Source organism: Vulpes vulpes, chromosome 8, assembly GCF_048418805.1.
Source record: "Vulpes vulpes isolate BD-2025 chromosome 8, VulVul3, whole genome shotgun sequence".
Classification (NCBI taxonomy): Eukaryota; Metazoa; Chordata; class Mammalia; order Carnivora; family Canidae; genus Vulpes; species Vulpes vulpes.
Window position 1 is genome coordinate 34,327,965 of NC_132787.1, and position 23,160 is coordinate 34,351,124.

Genomic DNA, 23,160 nt, shown 5'->3' on the forward strand with positions numbered 1-23,160 from the left:
AGAGTCTTAAGCAGACTGCACTCAGCATGGAGCCAAATCAGGGGCTCCATCTCACAACCTTGAGATCATGACCTGAGCTGAAACCAAGAGTTGGAAGTTTAACAGACTGTACCACCCAGGTACCCCCTAGTTATACCTTTTTAAGCAGTGTTTGCCAAGATACAGTAATCTTAATATTCTGTGGAAAATTTCCATACTTTAGCTAACATTTCTTTTTTCCCTTGCCCTTCTACTCTATCAAGAATTAAAAAATTAAAGATTCCTAGATACTCCCAAGAAGGCTTTTAAAGAAACAAGAGAATTTCAGTTTTGGCATATATAGTTTGGGGTATTATGTTTCATGCAAAGACTTAGTATTTTAAAAAAGAGTTTAAAATGCTACTGACAGGTGACCTGAAAAGCCTATGTCACTACAGAAAAACAAAACACAAAAAAACATTTCCTTGGGAATTATGATACTGAGGTTAGATTCACGTATTGCTTACCAGTTTTCTGAAAATTTCAAACTCTGTATGTTACTCTGTAGTACAGTGACCTGCACTATGAGTATGTAGTAATCAGTGATGCAGAGGTTGCTAGTTTTACCTACATGTGGAAATATTTTAATGTGGTAAAAATCAGTGCATGAAGTGTTAAAAAGAAAATCACAAGCTCAAAGTGGTGTCACTTAGGTAAAGGCCCCAAGCCAATAAACCAAGACTTAATCTATAACCTAATTGAAGTTTTAACCCCCAGAAATGTAACCTTAAATCAATTAACATGGAAATTTTCTGGTCAGCATTAGGAAATTTATTGATAGGCCCCTTCCATTCCCTTTAGGAGGGTGACCTTGACTAAAACAATGGGTACTTTGTGAATAATTTCCTTTTTTTTACTCCCTCTCTACCTTTAAAATTTTTTCCTTTTCTGTAGCCCTTTGGAACTCCTTTCTACTTGGTAGATGAAATATTGCTTGATTCATGAATTGATTGATAAAGCCAATGAGATCTTAAAATTTACTCAGTTGAATTTTTGTCATTTAACAAAGGTACTAATTTCAGAATTTAGATTTGCAAATGAAATGAAGCAGTTCCTTGAGAGAAGAGAGGAATTTTTATTCAAAAGAGTGAAAAGTAATCTGTGCCTTTATTTACATATTAGCAAATAAGAATCTGGTCTTTCAACCACCTCTTTACATAGGATATTACTATTTCTAGCTAACACCTGGAGCAAGACTGGAAATCTTTAGCAGAGCTGGATGGAAATGTTCAATGGCTGTTAAAGAGAGTGATTCCACAATTATATTGCAGATTACTGGGCCTCATAGCTAAAAAGAAGAGACATAATAATTAAAAAAGTAGAATACTATTGCATAACTAAACAAACTCTATATCCTAATCTAGGAATCATCTAGAGATTAGTTGACAAACTGCAGATCAGAGTTTTCTCTTTGCAGTCATGTTGAATCCACTGGAGAAAGTTCTCGTGGTTGTATTAAGTGGGAGATTTATAATAGATATTTTAAGGGATGGATTCATTGGATGCACAAATTGCATTGGCTGGATTAAATATTAGAAATTATGTTTGGTTGACTTTATCCTTATTAGTCTGGCCTTTGCCAGAATTAGTCAACTGTGGCTAACAATTGTCAATTTGTTTTCAATGCTGTTGTATCAGAAAATCCCTGTTACTATGGGAAGAAACCATATTCTAGTATCTGGATACTGGCCAACCACTTGAGAGCTTGATTAGGTACTTGTCTCACTGCCTTTTTATTCCCTTGAAGATTGCTGATTTCTCCTATTCACTTGCCCTTTGGATAAAATAGAGAATTAATGAGGTAGTTTTCGTGCTTCTGCTGGTATCTGTGACTTCTCTGTTGATAATCTTTCCTTTGTCATATAGTTTTGATGCCTACTATATCATCTCCAAAACAACAACAAAGAGAGAACGAGTGTGAGAGAGAGGGAGGGAGGAGGGAGAGAAATATAACTGGGATATTCAAGGTGAATAAAAATAAAAAATTATACAATTACCTTTACTAGTGGGTCTGCTGGGAGGGAGAAATCTTCTATCCTCAAAGTCTTCTAGTTGGACTGATAATTAGATTTATGTGGGACAGATCAACAGGAGAAAAAACCCAAACTTTCTTTACATGCTCATGGAAACCCAATAATGAACTTTAAACCGAAACAAATGACCAAGGCAGGCAGTTTTTAAAATATTTTAGAGAAAGAGACAATAAATTTGTGAAGAATTTACAGGACAGGAAAAAAAGGTGGGAGTTTTAATTAGCAAGTAATTCTAAGCAGAATTTGGGCTGAATTAGTGAGTAAAAAATAAAGTAAAAATGTTTGTTTCTACAGCTTTCTCAGTTTTAAAGTCCTTATCTCTGGTGATAAAGGATATTTTTTTTTACTTTAGTGCAGAGGGGATATTTTTTATTTGAGACAATAGTTTTCTGCTCTCAGGTGAATGGAGGAGTCAGTGTTTTTGCACTGGTTGTTGCTAAAGTAACTTTTATTTAAAATAGAATGTCAAAGTGGTACTTCAGGGGGAGTCCTGGCTTTGACCTCTACAGGTTCCTCCCTCCTGTCTCTCCTTCTTTGATGATCTTCTTTTCTGTTGCTCCTTTCTTTGTGGAAACACATGAAGCACATGAAGCTCATCAGGGATTCCAGATACCCCAAATATGGAGACCCATTTCAGAGCGATAAAAACTAATTCTTTCTTTCTTGTGTTATTTGTGCTGCATTAAAAGGTCTTTTCATGACATTTTGGGGGGGGGGGGCATTTTTTTGCTACAGAACAAGCTGGCTTGGTTTGGATGTTTGGTTGCATAGGAATTCTATATCCTTCAGGTCACACATATGTTGTGATTTTTTGGAAATAGCCAAATGAGGAGAATCTTCTTGGGGATTCTTTGACATTTGAAGCATGGTCTGAAAGGAAAGGCACTTTCAGCTACATAGGTAGGCCTCTGAGAGAAGTCAACAAGAAGTCTATGCCTGGGTGTCTCAGTCAGTTAAACGTCTGCCTTTGGCTCAGGTCAAGATCCCAGGGTCCTGGGATGGAGCCCCACATTGGGCTCCCTGCTCAGGGGGCAGATTTCTTCTGTTGCTCCTCCCTCTCATGCTATCTCTGTTGCTATCTCTGTCTCTCTCTCTCTGAAGTAAATAAAATCTTTTTTAAAAAGTCTATGTAATCTTCCTTGCTTCATTGGATTCTTCCTTTAGTATATGTACCATCTCTCTGAGTATCATTTAAATTCTTCCTAGACTTAGATAGACCTCTAATCCAGTAATCAGACAAAAAATATACATAGAGAGAGGAACTATCACCTGTCTGAGCTGTTAGAATTTCTGCCTATGTATGTATAAATTACATTCCACTCACACAGACCTATAGAAGAGAGAAGCTGGTAAAAATTAAATAGGAGTAATCAAAAATTGAACAGGTGGGTATAAGATATGGCAGAGAAAAAAAGTTAAATAGGGAAAAAAATTCAAAGACCAACTGAAAATCACTATCATTAACACTAAGTCATTCACAAAGGTCAGAGGAGGCCAGTATGAATCTGGATATAAACTGTCACCCAGGGATATTAATATCACATTAATGTGCTTTTACTTAACACTATTTAATTCCTTTAGATAACCACCTAGTTTCTGGAATAATTACAGATTTAGCCATTTAATTCATGTTTTGATAATCTTTTGCAATAGACTGTATTTGACAATATTTTTGCTAATGACATAACTGCAGAAATCAAATTGTCTAGAATTTACTGAAGTTGTTAAAATCCTTTCATATCAAGAGTTACTACTGCTGGAAATATTATTATAATAGCATAGTATACAACCTGAGGGATGTGGAGCTATCATATCTGGAATGTGTATCAAAGTAATCCACAGGGAGAAGGATGGGTAAAGGTACATTGGTCGCACGTTGGTAACTGCTGAAAGTAGGTGATGTGTACATCAGACTTGTGCTCTATGCCCTTGTATATGTTTGAAATTTCATGATAAAAAGTTAAATAGAAAATGAAAAAAAATTCTTTGTTTAGATCTTAGTCTTTTGCTGGCATAAAATGTAGATATGAAAGAGGGAAAATATGATAAGAAGCCAATAAAGCAATTAATTTCTTGAAAATATTTGTTTTACAAGTTATGCCTGGGAAGCTTAAAGTCTGAAAAAGTGTTTAGATTGTTTTTCCCACATTTATATATTCACAACCCATAATCCCTACCTGATAGCTGACCCAGAAAGAGGAGTCCTCCAGTAAAAATCAGAACAATGTTATTAATATAGATAAACCAGTATACTGTACACAAAAATGCAGAGAAGGACATTATAGAAAAATGATACGATTTCTGATTAATTTCAGATATGCTATAAATCTCAAGAGTCAAGAAGATGGCAGTTGATAGAAATCTTCATTTTTTGTTGAAGATTTTATTCCCCAGGGAGCACCTGCATGTCTCTTGAGAACTAAGAGCTTCCCATACAAAAGGAAACAAAGCACTTTTTTTTATTATAGAGTTTTAATAGTCTTTATTATAGATTTTGAGAGTGAAAAAGAGAGAGAGGGGAGGAAGAAGAAATTCTATTTCTTAAAATATACCAGGATCAAGTTGTTTAACAAGTAGTCTTCTAAATATACTGTTAATATACATAAGGGAAACATTATATTTAATGGTTTTCAGACATATACTCTTTAAAAAATTTTCAACTTACATTTTATTTTTTTTAAAGTAAGGTCTACACCCAACATGGGGCTTGAACTCATGACCCTGAGATCAAGGGTTGCATGCTCTCCACACTGAGCTGGTCAGGTACTCTGACATACACTCTTAATAAACAAGTAGAAGAAAATACTTATTTTGCCTGACAAAGAATACTTACTTGAAGTTACTCATTTACTTATTCATTTTTATATTTATGTCAGCATCGACATGCAGATTCATATTCTATTCAATGGATTATTATCTACTACTATCATGAATTATTTTAATGCCTACAAGGGTCTAGATTTGTCAAGTAAGAATCACTTCAAGTTGATTCCTGTGTCCTTTTGACATGTCCCCACAATGCTTTTAGCATTTCCTACATTGTTGCATAACAAAATATTTTAGGCTTATTTTGTATTTTTTTCTAATTCACTATTTCTCCAATGAGCCCTGATTTTTTTTATTGGGGAAGTGTATTTAAAAACCAAGATTTGAAAAAAAATAAAATAAAAAAAAATAAAAATAAAAACCAAGATTTGCGGGGATCCCTGGGTGGCGCAGCGGTTTGGCGCCTGCCTTTGGCCCAGGGCGCGATCCTGGAGACCTGGGATCGAATCCCACGTCAGGCTCCCGGTGCATGGAGCCTGCTTCTCCCTCCGCCTGTGTCTCTGCCTCTCTCTCTCTCCCTCTGTGACTATCATAAAAAAAAAAAAAAAAATTTAAAAACCAAGATTTGCTTATATACACATACACACTTAACTATTATTCTCTGTCAATCTTTCTATGTAGATGTATATACATATGATAAATCTACCATGGTTTCTGTAATACCAATTAAAAACTACAGACTAGTCTTTCTATTTTATAAATCCTATCTTCTTTCCATGTTATAAATCTTATCTTTCACAGTGAAAAACATGGCTCCCATTTAAAATATATATATATATATACTCATTTGTATAATCTAAAATACACTGAAAATAGTTTCAGATTGGTAAAACATATCATTTATATAGAGAAAAATAGAAGAGGAAAGAAAGAAAAAGAAAGTACTAACTACACTTCAATACTTCTTATAGTTCATATGCACCTATATGAGGACATATAATCAAAATACTGTTCAAAAGTTATTTTGGCTGGTTCTCTTTTTTTCCCCTTCAGCATTGGTTATATTACTAATTTGAAAAAGTAAGGACTATGTTTTAATTTCATTTTGCTTTAGATTTTTTCTTCAGCCCTTCTTTTATTCATTAACATCAAGACTCAAAACTATACAAAAAGCATATGATAATAGTGTCATCTCCTTCCCATAATTTCCATCTCATTTTGAATTGCTCCCTATCGGTAATCAATTTCACTTATTTCTGGTTTCTTCCTCATTATTTGCATTTTTGAGAAAATAAACAAATATGGGGCACCTGGCTATCTCAGTTAGTAGAACATGTGACTCTTGATCTCAGGGCTGTGAGCTTAAGCCCCATGTGTGGCATGGAGCTTACCTAAAATGAAATTAAAAAAAAAAAAAGGAAAAGAAAAAATAATAATGTATATATTACATTTTTCATAATTCTTATACAAGTGATAATTTAAACTTTCTTTTTTATTTAATAATATATAAGAAATTGCTTCATCCATTTATAAAATTATTTTTTATAATTTTTCATAGCTTCATAGTACTCCATTGTATGAATGTGTCAGAATGGATTGAACAAAGTTATGTTTATATTTGTTTGGTTCCAATATTTTACAATTATAAACACTGCTGCTATGAATAATCTTGTGCTATGTATTGCTGATTCTAACGCCCAATTCCTGTTTGTATGGTGTGGGGAGAGGTTTCCTATACCGCCAACTAATTCATTCGGTTCTGACACTCTCTACTCAGAGACAGCATCAGGTACTATGGATTAAGGGCTCAGTACCATAAGACTGCCAATCTGATGCCAATCTCAGGCCCAGGTTGTTACTTATACTTTGACTGAATAAGTTGTAAATCAGGGGTTCCCACAATCCCCTTTTTAGGGTCTATTAATCTGCTAGAATGGCTCACTGGAACTCCGGAAACCAGTTTACTCACTAGATTACCAGTATATTACAAAGGATATTAAAGGATAAAAATAAAAAGATCGAGAGATATACAGAATGAGTTCCTGAACAAAGGAGCTTCCGTCCTTATGGAATTTGGGACCTGGTACTGTGGCACAGGGAACCATTCTGGTTCACTAGATGGAAGCTCTCCAAACTCCATTCCTTTGGTGTTTTATGGACGCTTCACTACATAGACATGATTGATTAAATGATTGATCATTGGTGATTGACTCCACCTCCATCTCCAGTCCCCCTTCCCTGGAAATCAGGAAATGGGACTGAAAGTCTCAACTCTCTAATTCTGTTTGATTCTCCTGAAATCAGCCTCTATCCTTCCTTACAGGCTTTCTAAATGTTGCCTCCTTAACATAAATTCAGTTGTGGTTGAAAGGGGCTTGTTATGAATAATAGGACATTCATTTCATCTTTATGGCTCTAAAAAATTTTAGGAACTGAGGACAAGAGACTATGTATTATAATGAAATATGCTTCCACTGTTCTATCACTTGGGAAATTCTGAGGATTTGGGGAACTGAGAGCCTGGAAACATGGATAGAAGATAAAAATACATTTTATTTTAAATTACAATATTATAGTATTTTTATATTTTTGGAAGTGCATCTTCAGTATAAATTCAAATAAACCCAAATTGAAATCAATCCAACTCCAGAAATAATTACTTTTAATTGTTTTGTATATCTAGTGTTTCCTTATACAGACTTAAGCAACTATATTTTTATTTTCCAACATTTTTATAAGAAAACTGAATGAAATAATTGTCTTATATGCTCCTCTTCTCACATGCACTTAATAGAAAAAATATATAGTCATAGTAGGATACTACATTTCATATTTTATCAAAGAATTTGAGCATCTAATCAAAGCAAGTATGTCTGAATTCACTTGAATCTAGTAATGTTCTCAATTAGCAACTGAAAAAAAACCAGTTTAATGTATTACCTAATAAATTTTACCTTTTCAAATAATGTAAGAAGCACTCCCATGTGTTAATCACTATTCTCTATCTGAAAAAGGCAGGATTCAGTATTTAGTGCACACCTAAAGGTGTGGGGACAGTGGCACTCTTGGAGAGGTCCCAGAAGCTCTGCACCCTTTCCACATACTTGCCTGATGCCTCTCTTCCATCTAGCTGTTTCTGAGCATTTTATAATAAAAGGATTTTATAATAAATTGGTAGTATAGTAAATAAAAAGTTTCTTTGAGTTCTGTGGGCTTCTCTAGTAAATTAATCATGCCCAAGGAGGAGGTTGTGGAAATCTCTCTGACTTATAGTTAGCTCAGAGCCACAGGTAACAGCCGGGACTAGTGACTGGCATCTGAAGTGGGGGTGGAGGAGGGCAGTCATATAGGATTAAGCCCTTACTCTGTGGAATCTGATGACATCTCCCAGTAAATAGTGTGAGACTGAGTTGAATTGTAGAACTCTTGATGTCTGGAGAGTTTCTTGGTGGTGATATGGGAAACAAACCCTCTCCATACATTAAAACTGCTCTCAGAATGAGTTTGCCCTGGCACTGAAAGCATCCCCATATAGCAACTGATAATGTCAGAGCAGTTATAAATATTTGTCGATAGAATAATTGTTCTCATATCAAATGTGTCAAATGAAGATAAACTGCCTTGGAGATTTTTCCTGGTAGCTCATATTTAATTAAAAAAATATATCTAGGGAAAGCCTGGGTGGCTCAGCGGTTGGGCATCTGCCTTTAGCTCAGGGGATGATCCTGGAGTCCCGGGATTGAGTCCCACCTTGGGCTCCCTGCATGGAGCCTGCTTCTCCCTCTGCCTGTGTCTCTGCCTCTCTCTGTGTCTCTCATGAGTAAATAAATAAATCTTTAATATATATATTATTTATTATATTATGTTATTTTATTATATTATTAATTATTATATTATTATATAATATATATTTATATATATATATATAACAGAATGTGTGTATGAGTTTGAATCTATGTGTCTTAACTGTGGGTACTCATTCATATGAAAATCAAATCAGAACTTGTAGCAACGCTAACTAAAAACAAATTCTCTACTCTTCAGATTTGATTTTGATTTTTATCAAAAATATGGGACTAGGGACGCCTGGGTGCCTCAGCAGTTGAGCGTCTGCCTTCCGCTCAGGGCATGTTCCCGGGGTCCTGGGATCCAGTCCTGCATGGAGCTCCCTGAAGGGAGCCTGCTTCTCCCTCTGCCTGTGTCTCTGCCTCTATCCCTCTCTGTGTCTCTCATGAATAAGTGAATAAAATCTTAAAAAAATATATGGGATTAGTAGTGATGTTCCCTTTCATTTCTGATTTTAGTAATTTGTGTCCTTTTTCTTCTTTGTTAACCTAAGAAGCTTATTAGTTTTATTGACCTTTCAAAGAAGTAGCATTTCATCTTATTGATTTTGTCCATTGATTTCCTATTTTCAATTTCATTGTTTTCTGCTCAAATTCGTATTGTTTCCTTTCTTCTGCTTATTGGATTGAATTTGCTCTTCTTATTTCTAGTTTTCTAAGGTGGAGCCTTAGATAATTGATTTAGATCTTTTTCCTTTTCTAGTATATGCATTCAACGCTATATATTTCCCTCTAAGCACTGCTTTCCCTGCACCCCCCAGATTTTGATAAGTTGTGTTTTCATTTTTCTGTAGTTCAAAGTTTTAAATTTCTCTTGAGATAGTTTCTTTAACCTGCATGTTATTTAGAAATGTGCTATTTGTTTTTTATTTTGTTAAAGATTTTATTTATTTATCTGAGAGAGAGAGGGAGCACACACATGAGCGAAATGGGCAGAAGGAGAGGGAGAAGCAGACTCTCCGGGGAGCAGGGAGCCCTACAAAGAGCTCAGTCCCAGGATCTGGGATCCTGACCTGAGCCAGAGGCAGATGCTTAACCGACTGAGCCACCCAGACACCGCTAGAAATGTGTTGTTTAATCTCCCTGTATTTGGGGATTTTCCAGTTTCTTTGTTATTGATTATTAATTTCATTCTGATCTGAAAGAAGATATTGTAGGATTTCTATTCTTTACATTTGTTAAGGTATCCTCTGTGGCCCAGAAGGTGGTCTATGTTTATAAATGTTCCAAGTGAGCTTGAGAAAAATGTATAATCTGCTGTTATTGGATGAAGCAGTTCATATATGTCAATCATATCCTGTTGATTGGTGTTGTTGAGTTCCAACTATGTTCTACTGATTTTACGCCTACTAGATCAGTACATCTCTAACACAAAGTGGCAATTTTTCTCTGTTTCTATATAATTGAGTCATAATCTATTGTCCTCTTTATATTGAGACTTGAAATGTACTTTGCCCAAATTATCAGGAAAATGATGAATATGTATTTTTATGCCTTTAATTATTTACAGTAAATGTCTACAATGGCTAAATTCATTTGTCACCTCTTAAACTATTTTTCCTTTATGTATATTTAAACTGTCATAAATACAACATAAATGATGATGTTATAGTTGACATTTAAAAAGATGAAGTCCAATTTTTGTTTCTGTTATGTTTTGTTTCCTTTGCACTCCTACTCCACAAGCAGGTTAACAAATGCAAAATAGTCTCAGGAGGAGAAGTGAAATCCATGAAACAGAAACCTTCATTTGCATCTTAACAAATTGCATGTAGGCATTCAGTCTGGACACACGTTCTCCAGACTAGCTAAGTTTGATAGATGTAACTGAGGTGGTCTCCATGAAGACATTTCAGATCCCATCACAAGGCATTATTAGGGCACTTTTAAGTTTTTATGTATGAAAGAGAAGAAAATAATTCTTCTACCAAGCAGCCAACCTTTGTCTCATTCTGCAGCAGGTAATCTAAAATAGATGTAACAGAACCAGTATTAAGAATTGGCAGATATGCTAAGCATACTGGAAGGCCTCCTCATTTTTATAGCTGTTAGTGAATCAATACTGGGAGTTTTAGGGAATGGATTTATTGGACTTGTCAATTGTATTGACTGTGTGAAGAACAAAAAGTTTTCTATGGTTGGCTTTATTCTCACTGGCTTAGCTACTTCCAGAATTTGTCTGATATTGATAATAATTACAGATGGATTTATAAAGATATTCTCTCCAGATATGTATTCCTCTGGTAACTTAATTGATTATATTAGTTACCTATGGGTAATTATCAATCAATCAAGTATCTGGTTTGCCACCAGCCTCAGCATCTTCTATTTCCTAAAGATAGCAAATTTTTCCCACCACATTTTTCTCTGGCTGAAGGGTAGAATCAATAGCGTTCTTCCCCTTCTGATGGGATCCTTGTTTATTTCATGGTTATTTACTTTTCCACAAATTGTGAAGATTATTAATGATAATAGAATGAAGAGTAGAAATACAACCTGGCAGCTCAACATGCAGAAAAGTGAATTCTTTACTAAGCAGATTTTACTCAACCTAGGAGTCATTCTTCTCTTTACTCTATGCCTGATTACATGTTTCTTGCTAATCATTTCCCTTTGGAGACACAACAGGCACATGCAATTGAATGTCACTGGACTCCGAGACCCCAGTACAGAAGCACATGTGAAAGCAATGAAAATTTTGGTATCTTTTATCATCCTCTTTATCTTGTATTTTATAGGCATTGCCATAGAAATATCATGTTTCATTCTGCCAGAAAACAAACTGTTGTTTATTTTTGGTATGATGACCACAGCCATCTATCCCTGGGGTCATTCATTTATCCTAATTCTAGGAAACAGCAAGCTAAAGCAAGCTTCTTTGAAGACTCTGCAGCAACTCAAGTGCTGTGAGGCAAGGAGACTGCTCACAGCTGCACAGATCCATGTGGGGGGAAATGGATGTTCCAGGAGAATAATCTAGTGAAGAAGCCCCTGAAGACCTGTTTCACCTTCACCACATACACTTACATTGGTTGTAGCTTTGTTATTGAACATCACTAAAATCTTTCATAATTATCTTGACTACATTTTAGGAAATTTCTCTTTTCAACAAGACAACTTGGTGGCTCAATCAGCTTCTCTATCCTGCAATTTCTTCTTCCCACACACCACCCAGAGGAAAACAGCTTGGAGAATATTCACTGTAAAGGTTATGATGGTGACAATAAGTACCTAAAACAGAGTTTTCACCACGCTTTATCTGACTTCCCTGAAGCACTGTCAGCCTTTCACCAAGAAGACTCAGAAAAAGAAAGCAAGACAGAGGGAATTGTAATCAGTTTTGACATTTAGAACATGGATGTAAGAGACAGAGACAGAGGTGTGTCTTTGGACTGTGTAATTCTAATTCTTTAAAATTGTATTTTCACTGTTTAAATTAATTTTTTTATTGGCATGGGTTTGATGGAGTAGCAGTAGTGATAGTAGTAGATTTTCTATAGGAAATAGCTCAAGGAGCAGAATCTAGACTCGGGACAGGAGATCAGAGCACTGATGAAATGAGTCTTTATATTCTTTAAACCAACTGATTTGAGATGAAGTAGAATCATGAACTAACTAGATTTGAGCAAAGCTTCTGCTAGAAGTACAGATCCAAAAGATTCAACATGGTCACTGAGTTATGCCAAGGGAGGTAAGTCTGAACCCAGGGTAGAATTAGTATAAGCATGGAATGTTCTGCTCTAGGCTCTTACACATACTTATGTTCATACACACAAACTCACAGACATATTAGATGCTGATTTTTGAAGTCAATATTTATGTCCAACCCAGAATGTGAACCAAGTAACTTATTTTGGCAACTTGCAATAGTGCATTGATTGATACTATAGCCTGAGGCCTAGAAGATTTCTAAATATAAGGGCTTAATTTATTCAAATAGTTTTTGAACACCAACTCTGGATTTAGTAGTGAAGAAGAGATGAATATAATGAATAAGATATTCTAGTAGAAAAACAAATGAATAGAAAATAATAAACGATTATATGTATGGAGTTGAGAGAGAAAAACTAAAGGGTGTGGTCCTGAGAGTAGAGAAGGTGCCACTGAGGTTGAAAAAAAAATTTTTTTTTGAGATCTAAACAATACCTAAGAGTAAGGTGGGCAGAGCAGGAGAGATTTGGGGTGGGGGATATGAGCATATACATAGGTGTTGAAGCCAGAAGAAGTAGAGGGAATTATAGGAACTGAAAGTCCAGTATGACTAGTAGATAGTGCAGTATTTGAAATTATTTTTTCAGAAACATTCTAATATGGAAGAACTTCATATATTCCTTGCAGAATTGATGTTGCCCTGCAGAAAGAGCAAACTAATATTTTGATAGTGAAAAAAGTAACCCATCCTATTTCAATCTCATACAATAATTCAAGATTATTACTTTTACATTTGTTATTTTGATCACAAAGCATCTTTTATATTTGATTACTAATGAGGTTAAGCATTTGTACAGAATTATTAACCAGTGGGATACAATTTTTGGGAATTGTTCATTTGTTTTCTATTTCTTTTCTCATGCCTTATCATGTTTCTTACCAATTTTGACACTTTATATATTAACATTATGCTATATATGTGTTATGGCATATATGTATGTATATATTTGCTATTTAGTAAATAACTTAGTTTGTTATTTGGGGAAATAAGTTTGTAATTTATATGAACTCAAATCCATTTTTTTCCATTTATGATTTCTTCTACTGTCATTTTTACAAAAATTTGGTTTGGTTTCGTTTTGTTGGTACATGTTCCTTTGATCAATGAATCCATTTTTTTCTGATTATAAAAGTTTCACTGCACCTAAAATTAAAAACACAGAGAGATATGAGGAGAAATTAAGATCATGCATATTTGTGACACTCAACTAACTACTGCTTAGCATGTTTCTATGTAGATTTCAAGATAAATTTCAAAATACATATAGATTCATAGATATGTTGCTTAAAAATGTTTTGACTAGGGCAGCCCGTGTGGCTCAGTGGTTTAGCGCCGCCTTCAGCCCAGGTGTGATACTGGAGACCCAGGATCGAGTCCCTCATCAGGCTCCCTGCATGGAGCCAGCTTCTCCCTCTATCTGTGTCTTTGCCTCTCTCTCTCTCTCTCTCTCTCTGAAGAATAAATAAATAAAATCTTTTAAAAAATAAAAATGTTTTGACTATATTTATATAGGAACTAGATGGATACAACCCTTTATCCATAAATAGTGAAAGTATAGAGGATTTTTGTTTTCTTCTTTTAGCCCTCTATAGATTTCTAAATTTCCTATAATTTATGCAATAATTACTGTAATCATGGAAATATAATTAAATAAAAAACAAGATACATGAATAAAATCTGTTTGGTTAACTTTCCTTGAGAAATGATGAAAAGAGCGTTCCCCAGAGTTTTCATTAACTAAATAAGTACTAACTCTAAATGTCTGCTGCCTTGGCAGTTCTGATAATTTATCTTCTTCTTCTTTTTTTTTACTTTCATTAATTCAAAAGTTGTAAAATTTTAAAATTAAAGTATAGTTGACAGATAAAATTAGTTTTGGGTATACAACATAGTGATTCAACAATTATATACAACAAAAACTGCTTACCACCAAAAGTGTGTTACAGTATTATGGACTGTATTCCCTATGGTGTACCTTACATCCCAGTGATTTATTTATTTTATAACTGGGAGTTTGTACATTTCAATTCCCTTCACCCACATCACTCTCCCTTTTGGCAACCACCAGCTGGTTTTCTATATTTATGAGACTCTTTCTTTCTTTGTTGTGATTATGACTCTTGGTCGCTGTGTATTTTGGGATTCTATTTTGAACTTAGTTTTATTAGAACTTTATGTGTGGGAATTCTCTGAAGAACATAGATAAGTGTCCTTATCATGCACTCTGCCAGAAAGGTTTTAACTTTGCTTGCAAGGCTGACTGGCAATACCACCTGCTTTGTACTTCTTTAAATTAAAATTTCAGTTCATAATTTTTTATGCTGCACAGATAGTACAGATTCTGGTCACCAACATACCTGTGTGCAAGTCTACTTTTGGAAATTTTCAGAATAATGTATCTTTTATATTCTTCCTTCAATTCAGTATAGTTGAGAGGTAAATACCTCTAATTTTAACTTTTTGCTGGGCATATAGTATTTTTTCATTCATTCTTAAGGAATTGCTTTTCGGGGTCCTGGCTTTTTGATAGTATTCAATCTCATTTCTAACCTTGGAGAGGCCCAAGCTAGACACCTTATCCTACATGCACATGGTCCTTTAAAATGTATGCTCTAGTTTAAAGGAGGTTGAAAATGTGCCTCCTCCTCCCAACTCTACTTTCTGCTTCTTTTTGCTCTCAAAATTGGAATTTCCCACCATTTTGGGCATCTGAGGGTATTCCTAAAATTTTTCCTGGCAGCTAAGCCATGCACTTAATGTAATTCTGAAGACTTGTTTTTCTCTATTTTTATGTGTTTAGACTGGAGGGATTTCTCTAGACATCTGGTTTGCCACAGTCTTGAAAGCAACAGTTGGTTGTTCTTCTTTTTTTTTTTTTTTTTTTAGTTAAGAAAAATTTAATTTTAATTGTGTGTTTTTGGTTGTTTTTTTTTAGCTTCTTTTCAATTTTTTTTAGTAAGTGTATTCAAAGCTATATATTTCCTCCCTAAATATTGATTTAAATACATTCTGCAATGTCAACACATAGTTCTTATATTTTCAATCAACTCAAAGAGTTTCAAAATATTCCTTGTAATTTCCTTTTAATTCAGGAGTTAACAGAATAACTTTCTAGCTATAAAATATTTGTAAAGATTGCTTTCGTATTGATATTTTATTTTAGTGAAGTTGGGTCAGGCAATATATTTGTATGATGCTTGGCCTAGGATAAGATTGATTTGGCTTAATATATCATCTGTTTTGGTGAATGGACCATGTTTTCATGAAAGGAGTTTGATGGTGCTAAAGTCAAATTACATACATTAGGTGAACCATATTAATGATATTGCTTCTTTATACCTGTGTTTATTATGTGTTAATTTGAGATAGATAAAATATATTCATTTACAATTACTGATTGATTGATAATTATTTTATTTGTAGCTAGATTTCACTTAAAGTAATATTTTAATAATTGTATTTGTATTCATGATCACTACTTTTATTATTGTTTTGACTTATATTAAAAACTCTGGGGATGCTGAGTGGCTCAGTGGTTAAGCGTCTGCCTTTGGCTCAGGGCAGGATCCCGGAGTTCTGGGATCGAGTCCCATGTCAGGCTCCCTGCATGGAGCCTACTTTTCCTCCCTCTGCCCATGTTTTTGCCTCTCTCTGTGTCTCTCACGAGTAAATAAGTAAAATCTTAAACACACACACACTGACACACACACACACACACACACACACACAACTCTGGCCCTCATGTAGTCTTTTACTCTAATTTTTCTTTTGTCCATGTAAAAAATCACTAATTATGTTATTTTGCTTCATGTCTGATTATTATGCTTTCTATCTGTATATTTTTGTGGGAAACAAGTATCTGATTTTTGATGCTTTGTTTAATATAAGAATCTCAAAATTATGATCATTAAGTGAACATTTTTACACTTACTATAATTGCAGTTATATTAATTTTTTATCTTCTCATTTCTTTTTTTAAATTTTTCATGGTTTTTTCTAGTTTTCCTTCCTTCTTTTCTTATATCCTATTGATAATACAGTTTCATGTGCTGATTTTAAAATATCTTTATCTTTCGGTCACTGGGGTGGTTCAGTCTGTTAGGCGTCCAACTCCTGATTTCAGTTCAAGTCATGTTCTCACGGTTGTGAGATCAAACCCTGAGTGAGGATCCATGCTGAGCTTGGATCCCACTTAATAATTTCTCTCTCTGTCTCCCTCTGCTCCTCCCATCCACTCATGCACTCTCTGTCTCAAAAAAAAAATTTTTTTTTAAATCTTCATCCCAAGTAAAATAGAAGTTTAGTTTGTCTTATCTATTTCTAGTCTTTCTTATGCTGATTATTTTTATGGTTTGCAGTTTCAAGTTTTAAAATTTATGTTTTCCTTTAAAATGTCTTTTTATTATGGTAAATTATGACAAAAATATACCATTTTAGTGGTTTTAAATGTATATTCTGTGTCATTACCTACATTCACAGTGCTGTACAGTCTTAAAAAGACCCTTCTCCTAATGAGTTGTTTTAGCATCTTTTTTGAAAATCAATTCACCATATGCATATAGGTTTACTTCAAGACCCTCAATTCTGTTCTAATGGTCCTTGTATCTATCCTTATGACAGTACCATAGAATCTTAACTACCGTAGCTTTGTAGTAAGTCTTAAGATCGGTAAGTGTGAGTCCTCCAACTTTGTTCTTTTTTTTTTTTTTTAAGATTGTTTTGATGTTCACTATCCTTGTAATTCCATATGAACTTGAGAATCAGTTTTTTCTGTTTCTGAAAAAAAAAGCCTCTGGGAATATCTGATAAGGATTTCATTGAATCTATATATAACTTTGGGTCATATTGACTGTCATCTTACCAATATTAAGTCTTCTTATCCATGAACATGGAATATCTATTTATTTGTGACTTCTCCTTTTTAAAATTTTTTAAGATTTTACTTATTTGAGAGAGAAAGAGAGTGAGTGCAAACATGAGGGGGAGGAAAGGCAGAGAGAGGGGGAGAAGATTTCTCACTGAGCTGGGAGCCCATCATGGGGCCCATCCTAGGACCTTGGGATCATGACTGCATCGAAGGCAGATGCTTATCTGACTGAGCTACCCAGACGCCCCTATTTGTGTCTTCTTTAATTTCTTTCAGCAATGCTTTATAGTTTTTAGTGTTTAAGTCTTTTGCCTCCTTGGTTAAATTTATTTCTAGACATTTTATTCTTTTGGATGCTACTGTAAATGGAACTGCTTTCTTTATTTACTTTTAAGATTGTTTATTGGTGGTATGCAGAAACAGACATTTTTTGTGTTGATCTTATATCCTCCAATTGGAGTTTTGAAGTTTTATTTTCATAGTATGTTGATGTTCACTACAACTTTATATAACTTGACATCATAAACTTTATAAAGTTCCTTACTAAACTTAATTCCATATAAGTCATATAGGTTTCTTCTTATTCTGTTCAGTTTTTCCTAATGGATCCTCCAAAAAACTTCTTTGAATAAAGGTCTATGTGTTGTAAACATTCTGAAACCTACATGCCTTTAGGATATTTTTGTTTACCTTGCATATTTAAATGTGTCATCAAGGGGTGCCTAGGTAACTCAACTGGTTGGGTGTCTGCCTTTGGCTCAGGCCATCTTCTCAGAGCCCTGGGATTGAGCCCCACATTATGTTCCCTGCTCTGTGGAAAGTCTGCTTCTCCCCCTGCTTGTACTCTCTCTCTCTCTCAAATAAATAAATAAATAAAATCTTTAAAAAAAGTCATCAAATAGAAATAAACATTCCATTGTATTTAAGTCAATGTACTATAAGAATCATTTTATTTATGCTGTTGTGAAGAGAAACAAAAGAGCTATCTTTTGTATCAATATCAGAAGATATAATTAGCATTAATATTGAATGATTAAAAACAAAAAAACTGCATATGAATAAAACCTACTAACTCCATTGTTAGTTTATACATATTCAGTAAATAATAAAAAATACATTGTTGAACCATCACTATTATATTACCATACTTTATGATTTCATGTAACTATCATGAACCTTGGAATTTATACAAACATAGGCAATTGTAATTAAGATGCATCAAGAAAGGCTCTATAGCAAAACAATTTGATAAAAGTGTCATGATTTTTTTGAGTTAGATGCCAGGAAATTCAATAATAGTACCTAATGCGAGACTTCATTAATCACAACAATTCCATGTAATAGGTAGTATTTTTAGTAATGTTTTGCACGTGAAAAAAGTTAAACACAAATGTCATCAAAATTTTGATATCAACTAATTGGTACTAGTTGAGCTACTATGCTCAAAAAGTTAGTCATAGAGACAGACCATTTATTGGCACTAATAACTATCCTTTAACAAGTATGCAAAGGACAATAATTCACAATTTTTTAATTTTAACTTTTATTTTAGTTCATAAACTCTTGGAAAACTTTGACTAGTCAATGCCTTGTATTTTTTTTCCCTTTTCAAAAAATTTTTTTATTGGAGTTCAATTTGCCAACATATAGCATAACACCCAGTGCTCATCCCGCCAAGTGCCCCCCTAAGTGCCCATCACCCAATCACCCCAGAGTCAATGCCTTTTACTATGAAACAACCATAGATGACTTTCTGATACAACTATTTTTAATAAAGGTGAAACAAATGAGTCCCTTTTGATTTTTTCCCATTCTGTTCTGTTTATGGTCTATTCTTAGAACATACATTCAACTTCTCTATAGAAGAGTTTCTCAATAAATAAAAAACTATAGTATTTAATTTTAGCTTTCCCCAAATTCTTGGGGTAAAATCTTTGGTAAAATCTACTCCCTGTTCAGCCACTGTATACAAATTTACAGAGTTTTCATAACATCTTATATTTCCTAAAATACTTCTGAAAGACTTTGACTACTTTACCTGTATTTGATAACATTTTTTGAGAATTAAAAAAATGTATTTGTCTAAGCTTTTCTCCTCCAGGTTCCAATTAATGCTATCAACTAAGCACCTTTTTTTCAGTATCTGTGTATGTACTGATCTGAAATAAAAATATTATTTAATAGTCTTCTGTCTTCTCATAGGTCATCAATGTTTCTATTAATAATATTATTTGAAATTTGAATTTCCTTTGCTTCTGTCATCCTAAACATAGTAATGACAATTTCCATGCACACTCATAAAATGAATGTTTCTAAAATTATATGTGGCTTTTTTCACTTTAGCTATTAATTGTGTAATTTTAAGTAGTGTTTTATAATCAAATTTATTCTTTTGTAGCAATGTTCGTATTTATTTTGTGCTTGCATATTATTCAACATTTTCAAAATATTCTCCACATATAAATATTACTTTTTGTTGCAAATAACTATAAAAAGCTGTCTTAATAAACTTTGTACTAACAGAAATTGCAACAATAACTCAATCCAGAACAAAAACACTAGGGCCTCTTAGTTACAGGAAATTGAAAATAAAATCAATTTATATATTTTTTTATTATAGAAATATAGAATAATTAATAAAAGGCTTTCGAGAATAACAATAGGATAAATTCTGTGGGAGAAGTAAAATGAAAATAAACATTTAAACAAACAGTAATTATGAAAAATTTCTGACATAAATGACAGCTTCACATATTTTAACTGGGCAATTGTGTATATTAAATTGTTATTGTATTTTGGTACCTGTTTATAAGAGAGATGTGAGTGTTCTAGTTCTAAGACAATGATGGCTGCTTAGATGTAATCTCTTCTTACTTCCTTTTAAGAGCCTCTTTTTAAGGGAAACTGGGTGGCTCAGTCAATTAAGATCTGACTCTTGGTTTCAGCATAGGTCATGATCTCAGGGTTCTGGGATAGAGTCCTACACTGGGCTCCTGCTCAGTGCAGAGTCTGCTTAAGACACACTCTCTCTCCATCTGCCCCTCCTCCTACTTGCTCTTTCTCTCTCTCTCTCAAATAAGTAAATAAATCTTAAAAACAAACAAACAAACAAAACCACTGCTCCTTTTTTAAAAACTTGAAGAAGACCAGGAAAATAAAAATAATCATAACCTAAATCTTTAGCATAATGATGATACATAGAACACCTACTCATTACAATTTCAATGTAAATGGATGGAGGGCACCTGAAGTGAATAGAGTGAACAACAGAGCTCATACTGATGTCAGAATTCCAGCTGATTTGTTTCAGAGAAGTAGAGGATTTAGAAGGACTCTAGAAGTGGTAGTGGCCAGATGCCAACCATAAGGTCCACACATAAGAAAAAGATGAGTTACACACTGTGTGAACTGCACTTAGCTACAGAAGAGTAGCAATGAAGTAGCCTGTGAAATGCGTGGGGCAAGAGGTTATAGTTAGGAAGGCAGTGACTCGCAGGGAGAGAGGAGAAAACACAGAAGACTGAAGCAGTATCTTCTTGAGAGACAAGCCAAGACCAAGAAAGACAGACAGATAAAACTGGAAAATAACATATCATAAAGAAAATGTCCAAACTGTAGTAATTCAAGAAGATCCCAGAGCTGAGAAATAAAATCACCGAGCTTCAACCTTAGCCTCTTGACTGTCAAAAAAATCATCACACACAACACAAAGGGAAAACCAACTTTTTCATATTCTCAGGATATAAATATACACTAGAAAAGTAACAACCATGAAGCAGAGAAAAATCGACACAACATGGTAAGATGAATTAAAGAGAATTAAACAAGTGAAAAAAATGAAACATAAACGAAACACTCAAACAAGATATGTTCAAAAAACGGAAAGACATGACACAAAAGCTGATAGAAATCAAGAAAAAAATTTAAAGAGATAAAAATCTCCTTAGAAATGAAGAGAAAAGGACCCCTGGGTGGCTCAGCGGTTAAACATCTGCCTTTGGCTCAGGACATGATCCTGGAGTCTCAGGATTGAGTCCCATGTCAGGCTCCCTGCATGGAGCCTGCTTCTCCCTCTGTCTATGTCTCTGCCTCTCTCTCTCTCTGTGTCTCTCATGAATAATAATAATAAAAAATCTTAAAGAAAAAGAAAAGAAGAGAAATTTTAATGTGCATAAAAGCACTTAGATCAAACAAAGTTACTAGTAAAGGAGATGAAAGAAATGAGAAAGAAGAAAGTAACACAGAAATCACAGAAGACAATAATATTAAAGAGAAAAAGATGAATATAAAAAAGCAGGCCGTGATAAATAATTGGTCTCTGATGAGAAAAAGCAAAGTGAGGAAGTGAACTAATACTTAAAAAGAGGACTCAAGAAAGTTTTTTCAAAATAAATTACTTGAAAAAAAAATATCCATTACTTGAAGTCATATGCTGGAATGACAGCATACATGGGAAAACTGATCCAGAAAGGTCAGCTCAAAGACATATCCTACTAATTACATTAGACTTTAAATGTGAAGATAAATGTCTCTGAATTAACAGGCAAATAGACAAGTCACTTGAAGAGAAAGTAAAAAGCTGATGTTAGACTTCTCAACAACATGAAAAAGAGCAAAATTAACACTAAGCTCAAGGAAAAAAGTGTGACCCAGTAATTTCTTATCTAGCCACACTGTATTTCAAGTACAAAGGTTGTTGGGGGAAAGGAAGATGTTTTTAATATACGAGGACTCAGGAAATGCTGTATCTACTAGCCATTCATGAAAAATAGATTAGAGGTTGACTTCATCTAGTTAAGAGATGGTTGAGGGAACTTCAACAAAAAGAATGGTGGTGAAATTTAATATATTTTACCATACATAGAAGCTTGAAATAAAAGAAGAAAGGCTGGTGATTGATTGATTGCAACATTACATTTCAACAATATATAGACAGGTGACAGGAGATTTTACTGTCTAGGTGTCTTGTGAGGAAGTAGGGAGAATGAGCTGAAAATAACAAAGAAGGGAAACCTCTCTGCCAGTTTCACTTCAATCCAGATGATGGAATATGAGAGAGAAAACTATTGAGTCTTGAAAGGCTGTAGGGGAAGTAATGTCCATAGAGAAGAGGCAGGATTTAGTTGTGAGGTCATAAAATAAAGGTTCTATGGATAGAATTGAGGGCTTTATGAACTTGTAGGGCCACCAAATTATGTCTTTCTTCCTATTAACCTTTAACTCAACCCTACATTCCTTCTAGGTAGGTATAAAGGTAGGTAACAGTCAAGGAAACATCAGCAGTGCCTGTAATTTTTCATTTCTGGAAATCACAAATCACTATTGTTACAGATACCTCAAATTATCATTTACCTTTCTCACTGCTCTTTCTGCCAGATATTATTATTGTGTGAAAAGAGAAGCACAGGGATTGCCAAATCTCATTTAAAATATGCTTTAATTATGGGGCCTACCTAACTGGCTCAGTTGGAAGAGCATGTGACTTGATCTCAGGGTTGTGGATTCAAGCCCCATGTTGAGTATACAGATTACTTACGTAAGGTTTTATAGATATTAAATATATACATATATATGCATGTATGTATACTTTATCTGGATTCCTCTAAAATTCCATGTATTTTAATTACTTTCACTTTAAAAAAACATTCTTCTGAGGACGTCATAGTCTTCACCAGTCTGCCAAAGTAGTCTATGGTACAAAAAATTTAAGACCCCCTGAGTTCAAAGAAAATAAAGCAGACTGTCGGAAAAATGGATGAGAACATAAGGTGATGATGATTTACTGTGAATTGCGGTGGACATGGTGAAGTATTTGGGGTGGGAGGGAAATGAAATCAGCAAATAATTCAAAATATGAGATGTCTGAAGATAGGACCATTATGGCAACATTCCATTCTTGATACATGTGGAAAGAATAGT

General features: G+C 34.1%; 1 protein-coding gene across 1 annotated transcript; it reads left to right on the forward strand.

Annotated features, from left to right (window-relative positions):
* The first annotated feature begins 10,670 nt into the window (after window positions 1–10,670).
* Window positions 10,671–11,642, forward strand: TAS2R10 (taste 2 receptor member 10). The gene has a single exon (XM_025995597.1). The coding sequence runs from the start codon at window positions 10,671–10,673 to the stop codon at window positions 11,640–11,642; it is 972 nt and encodes a 323-aa protein (XP_025851382.1).
* Window positions 11,643–23,160: the final 11,518 nt, after the last annotated feature.

Excerpts from the sequence above, each read along its gene's own strand:
- TAS2R10 (XM_025995597.1), top strand. The coding sequence starts at position 10,671 with ATGCTAAGCATACTGGAAGGCCTCCTCATTTTTATAGCTGTTAGTGAA.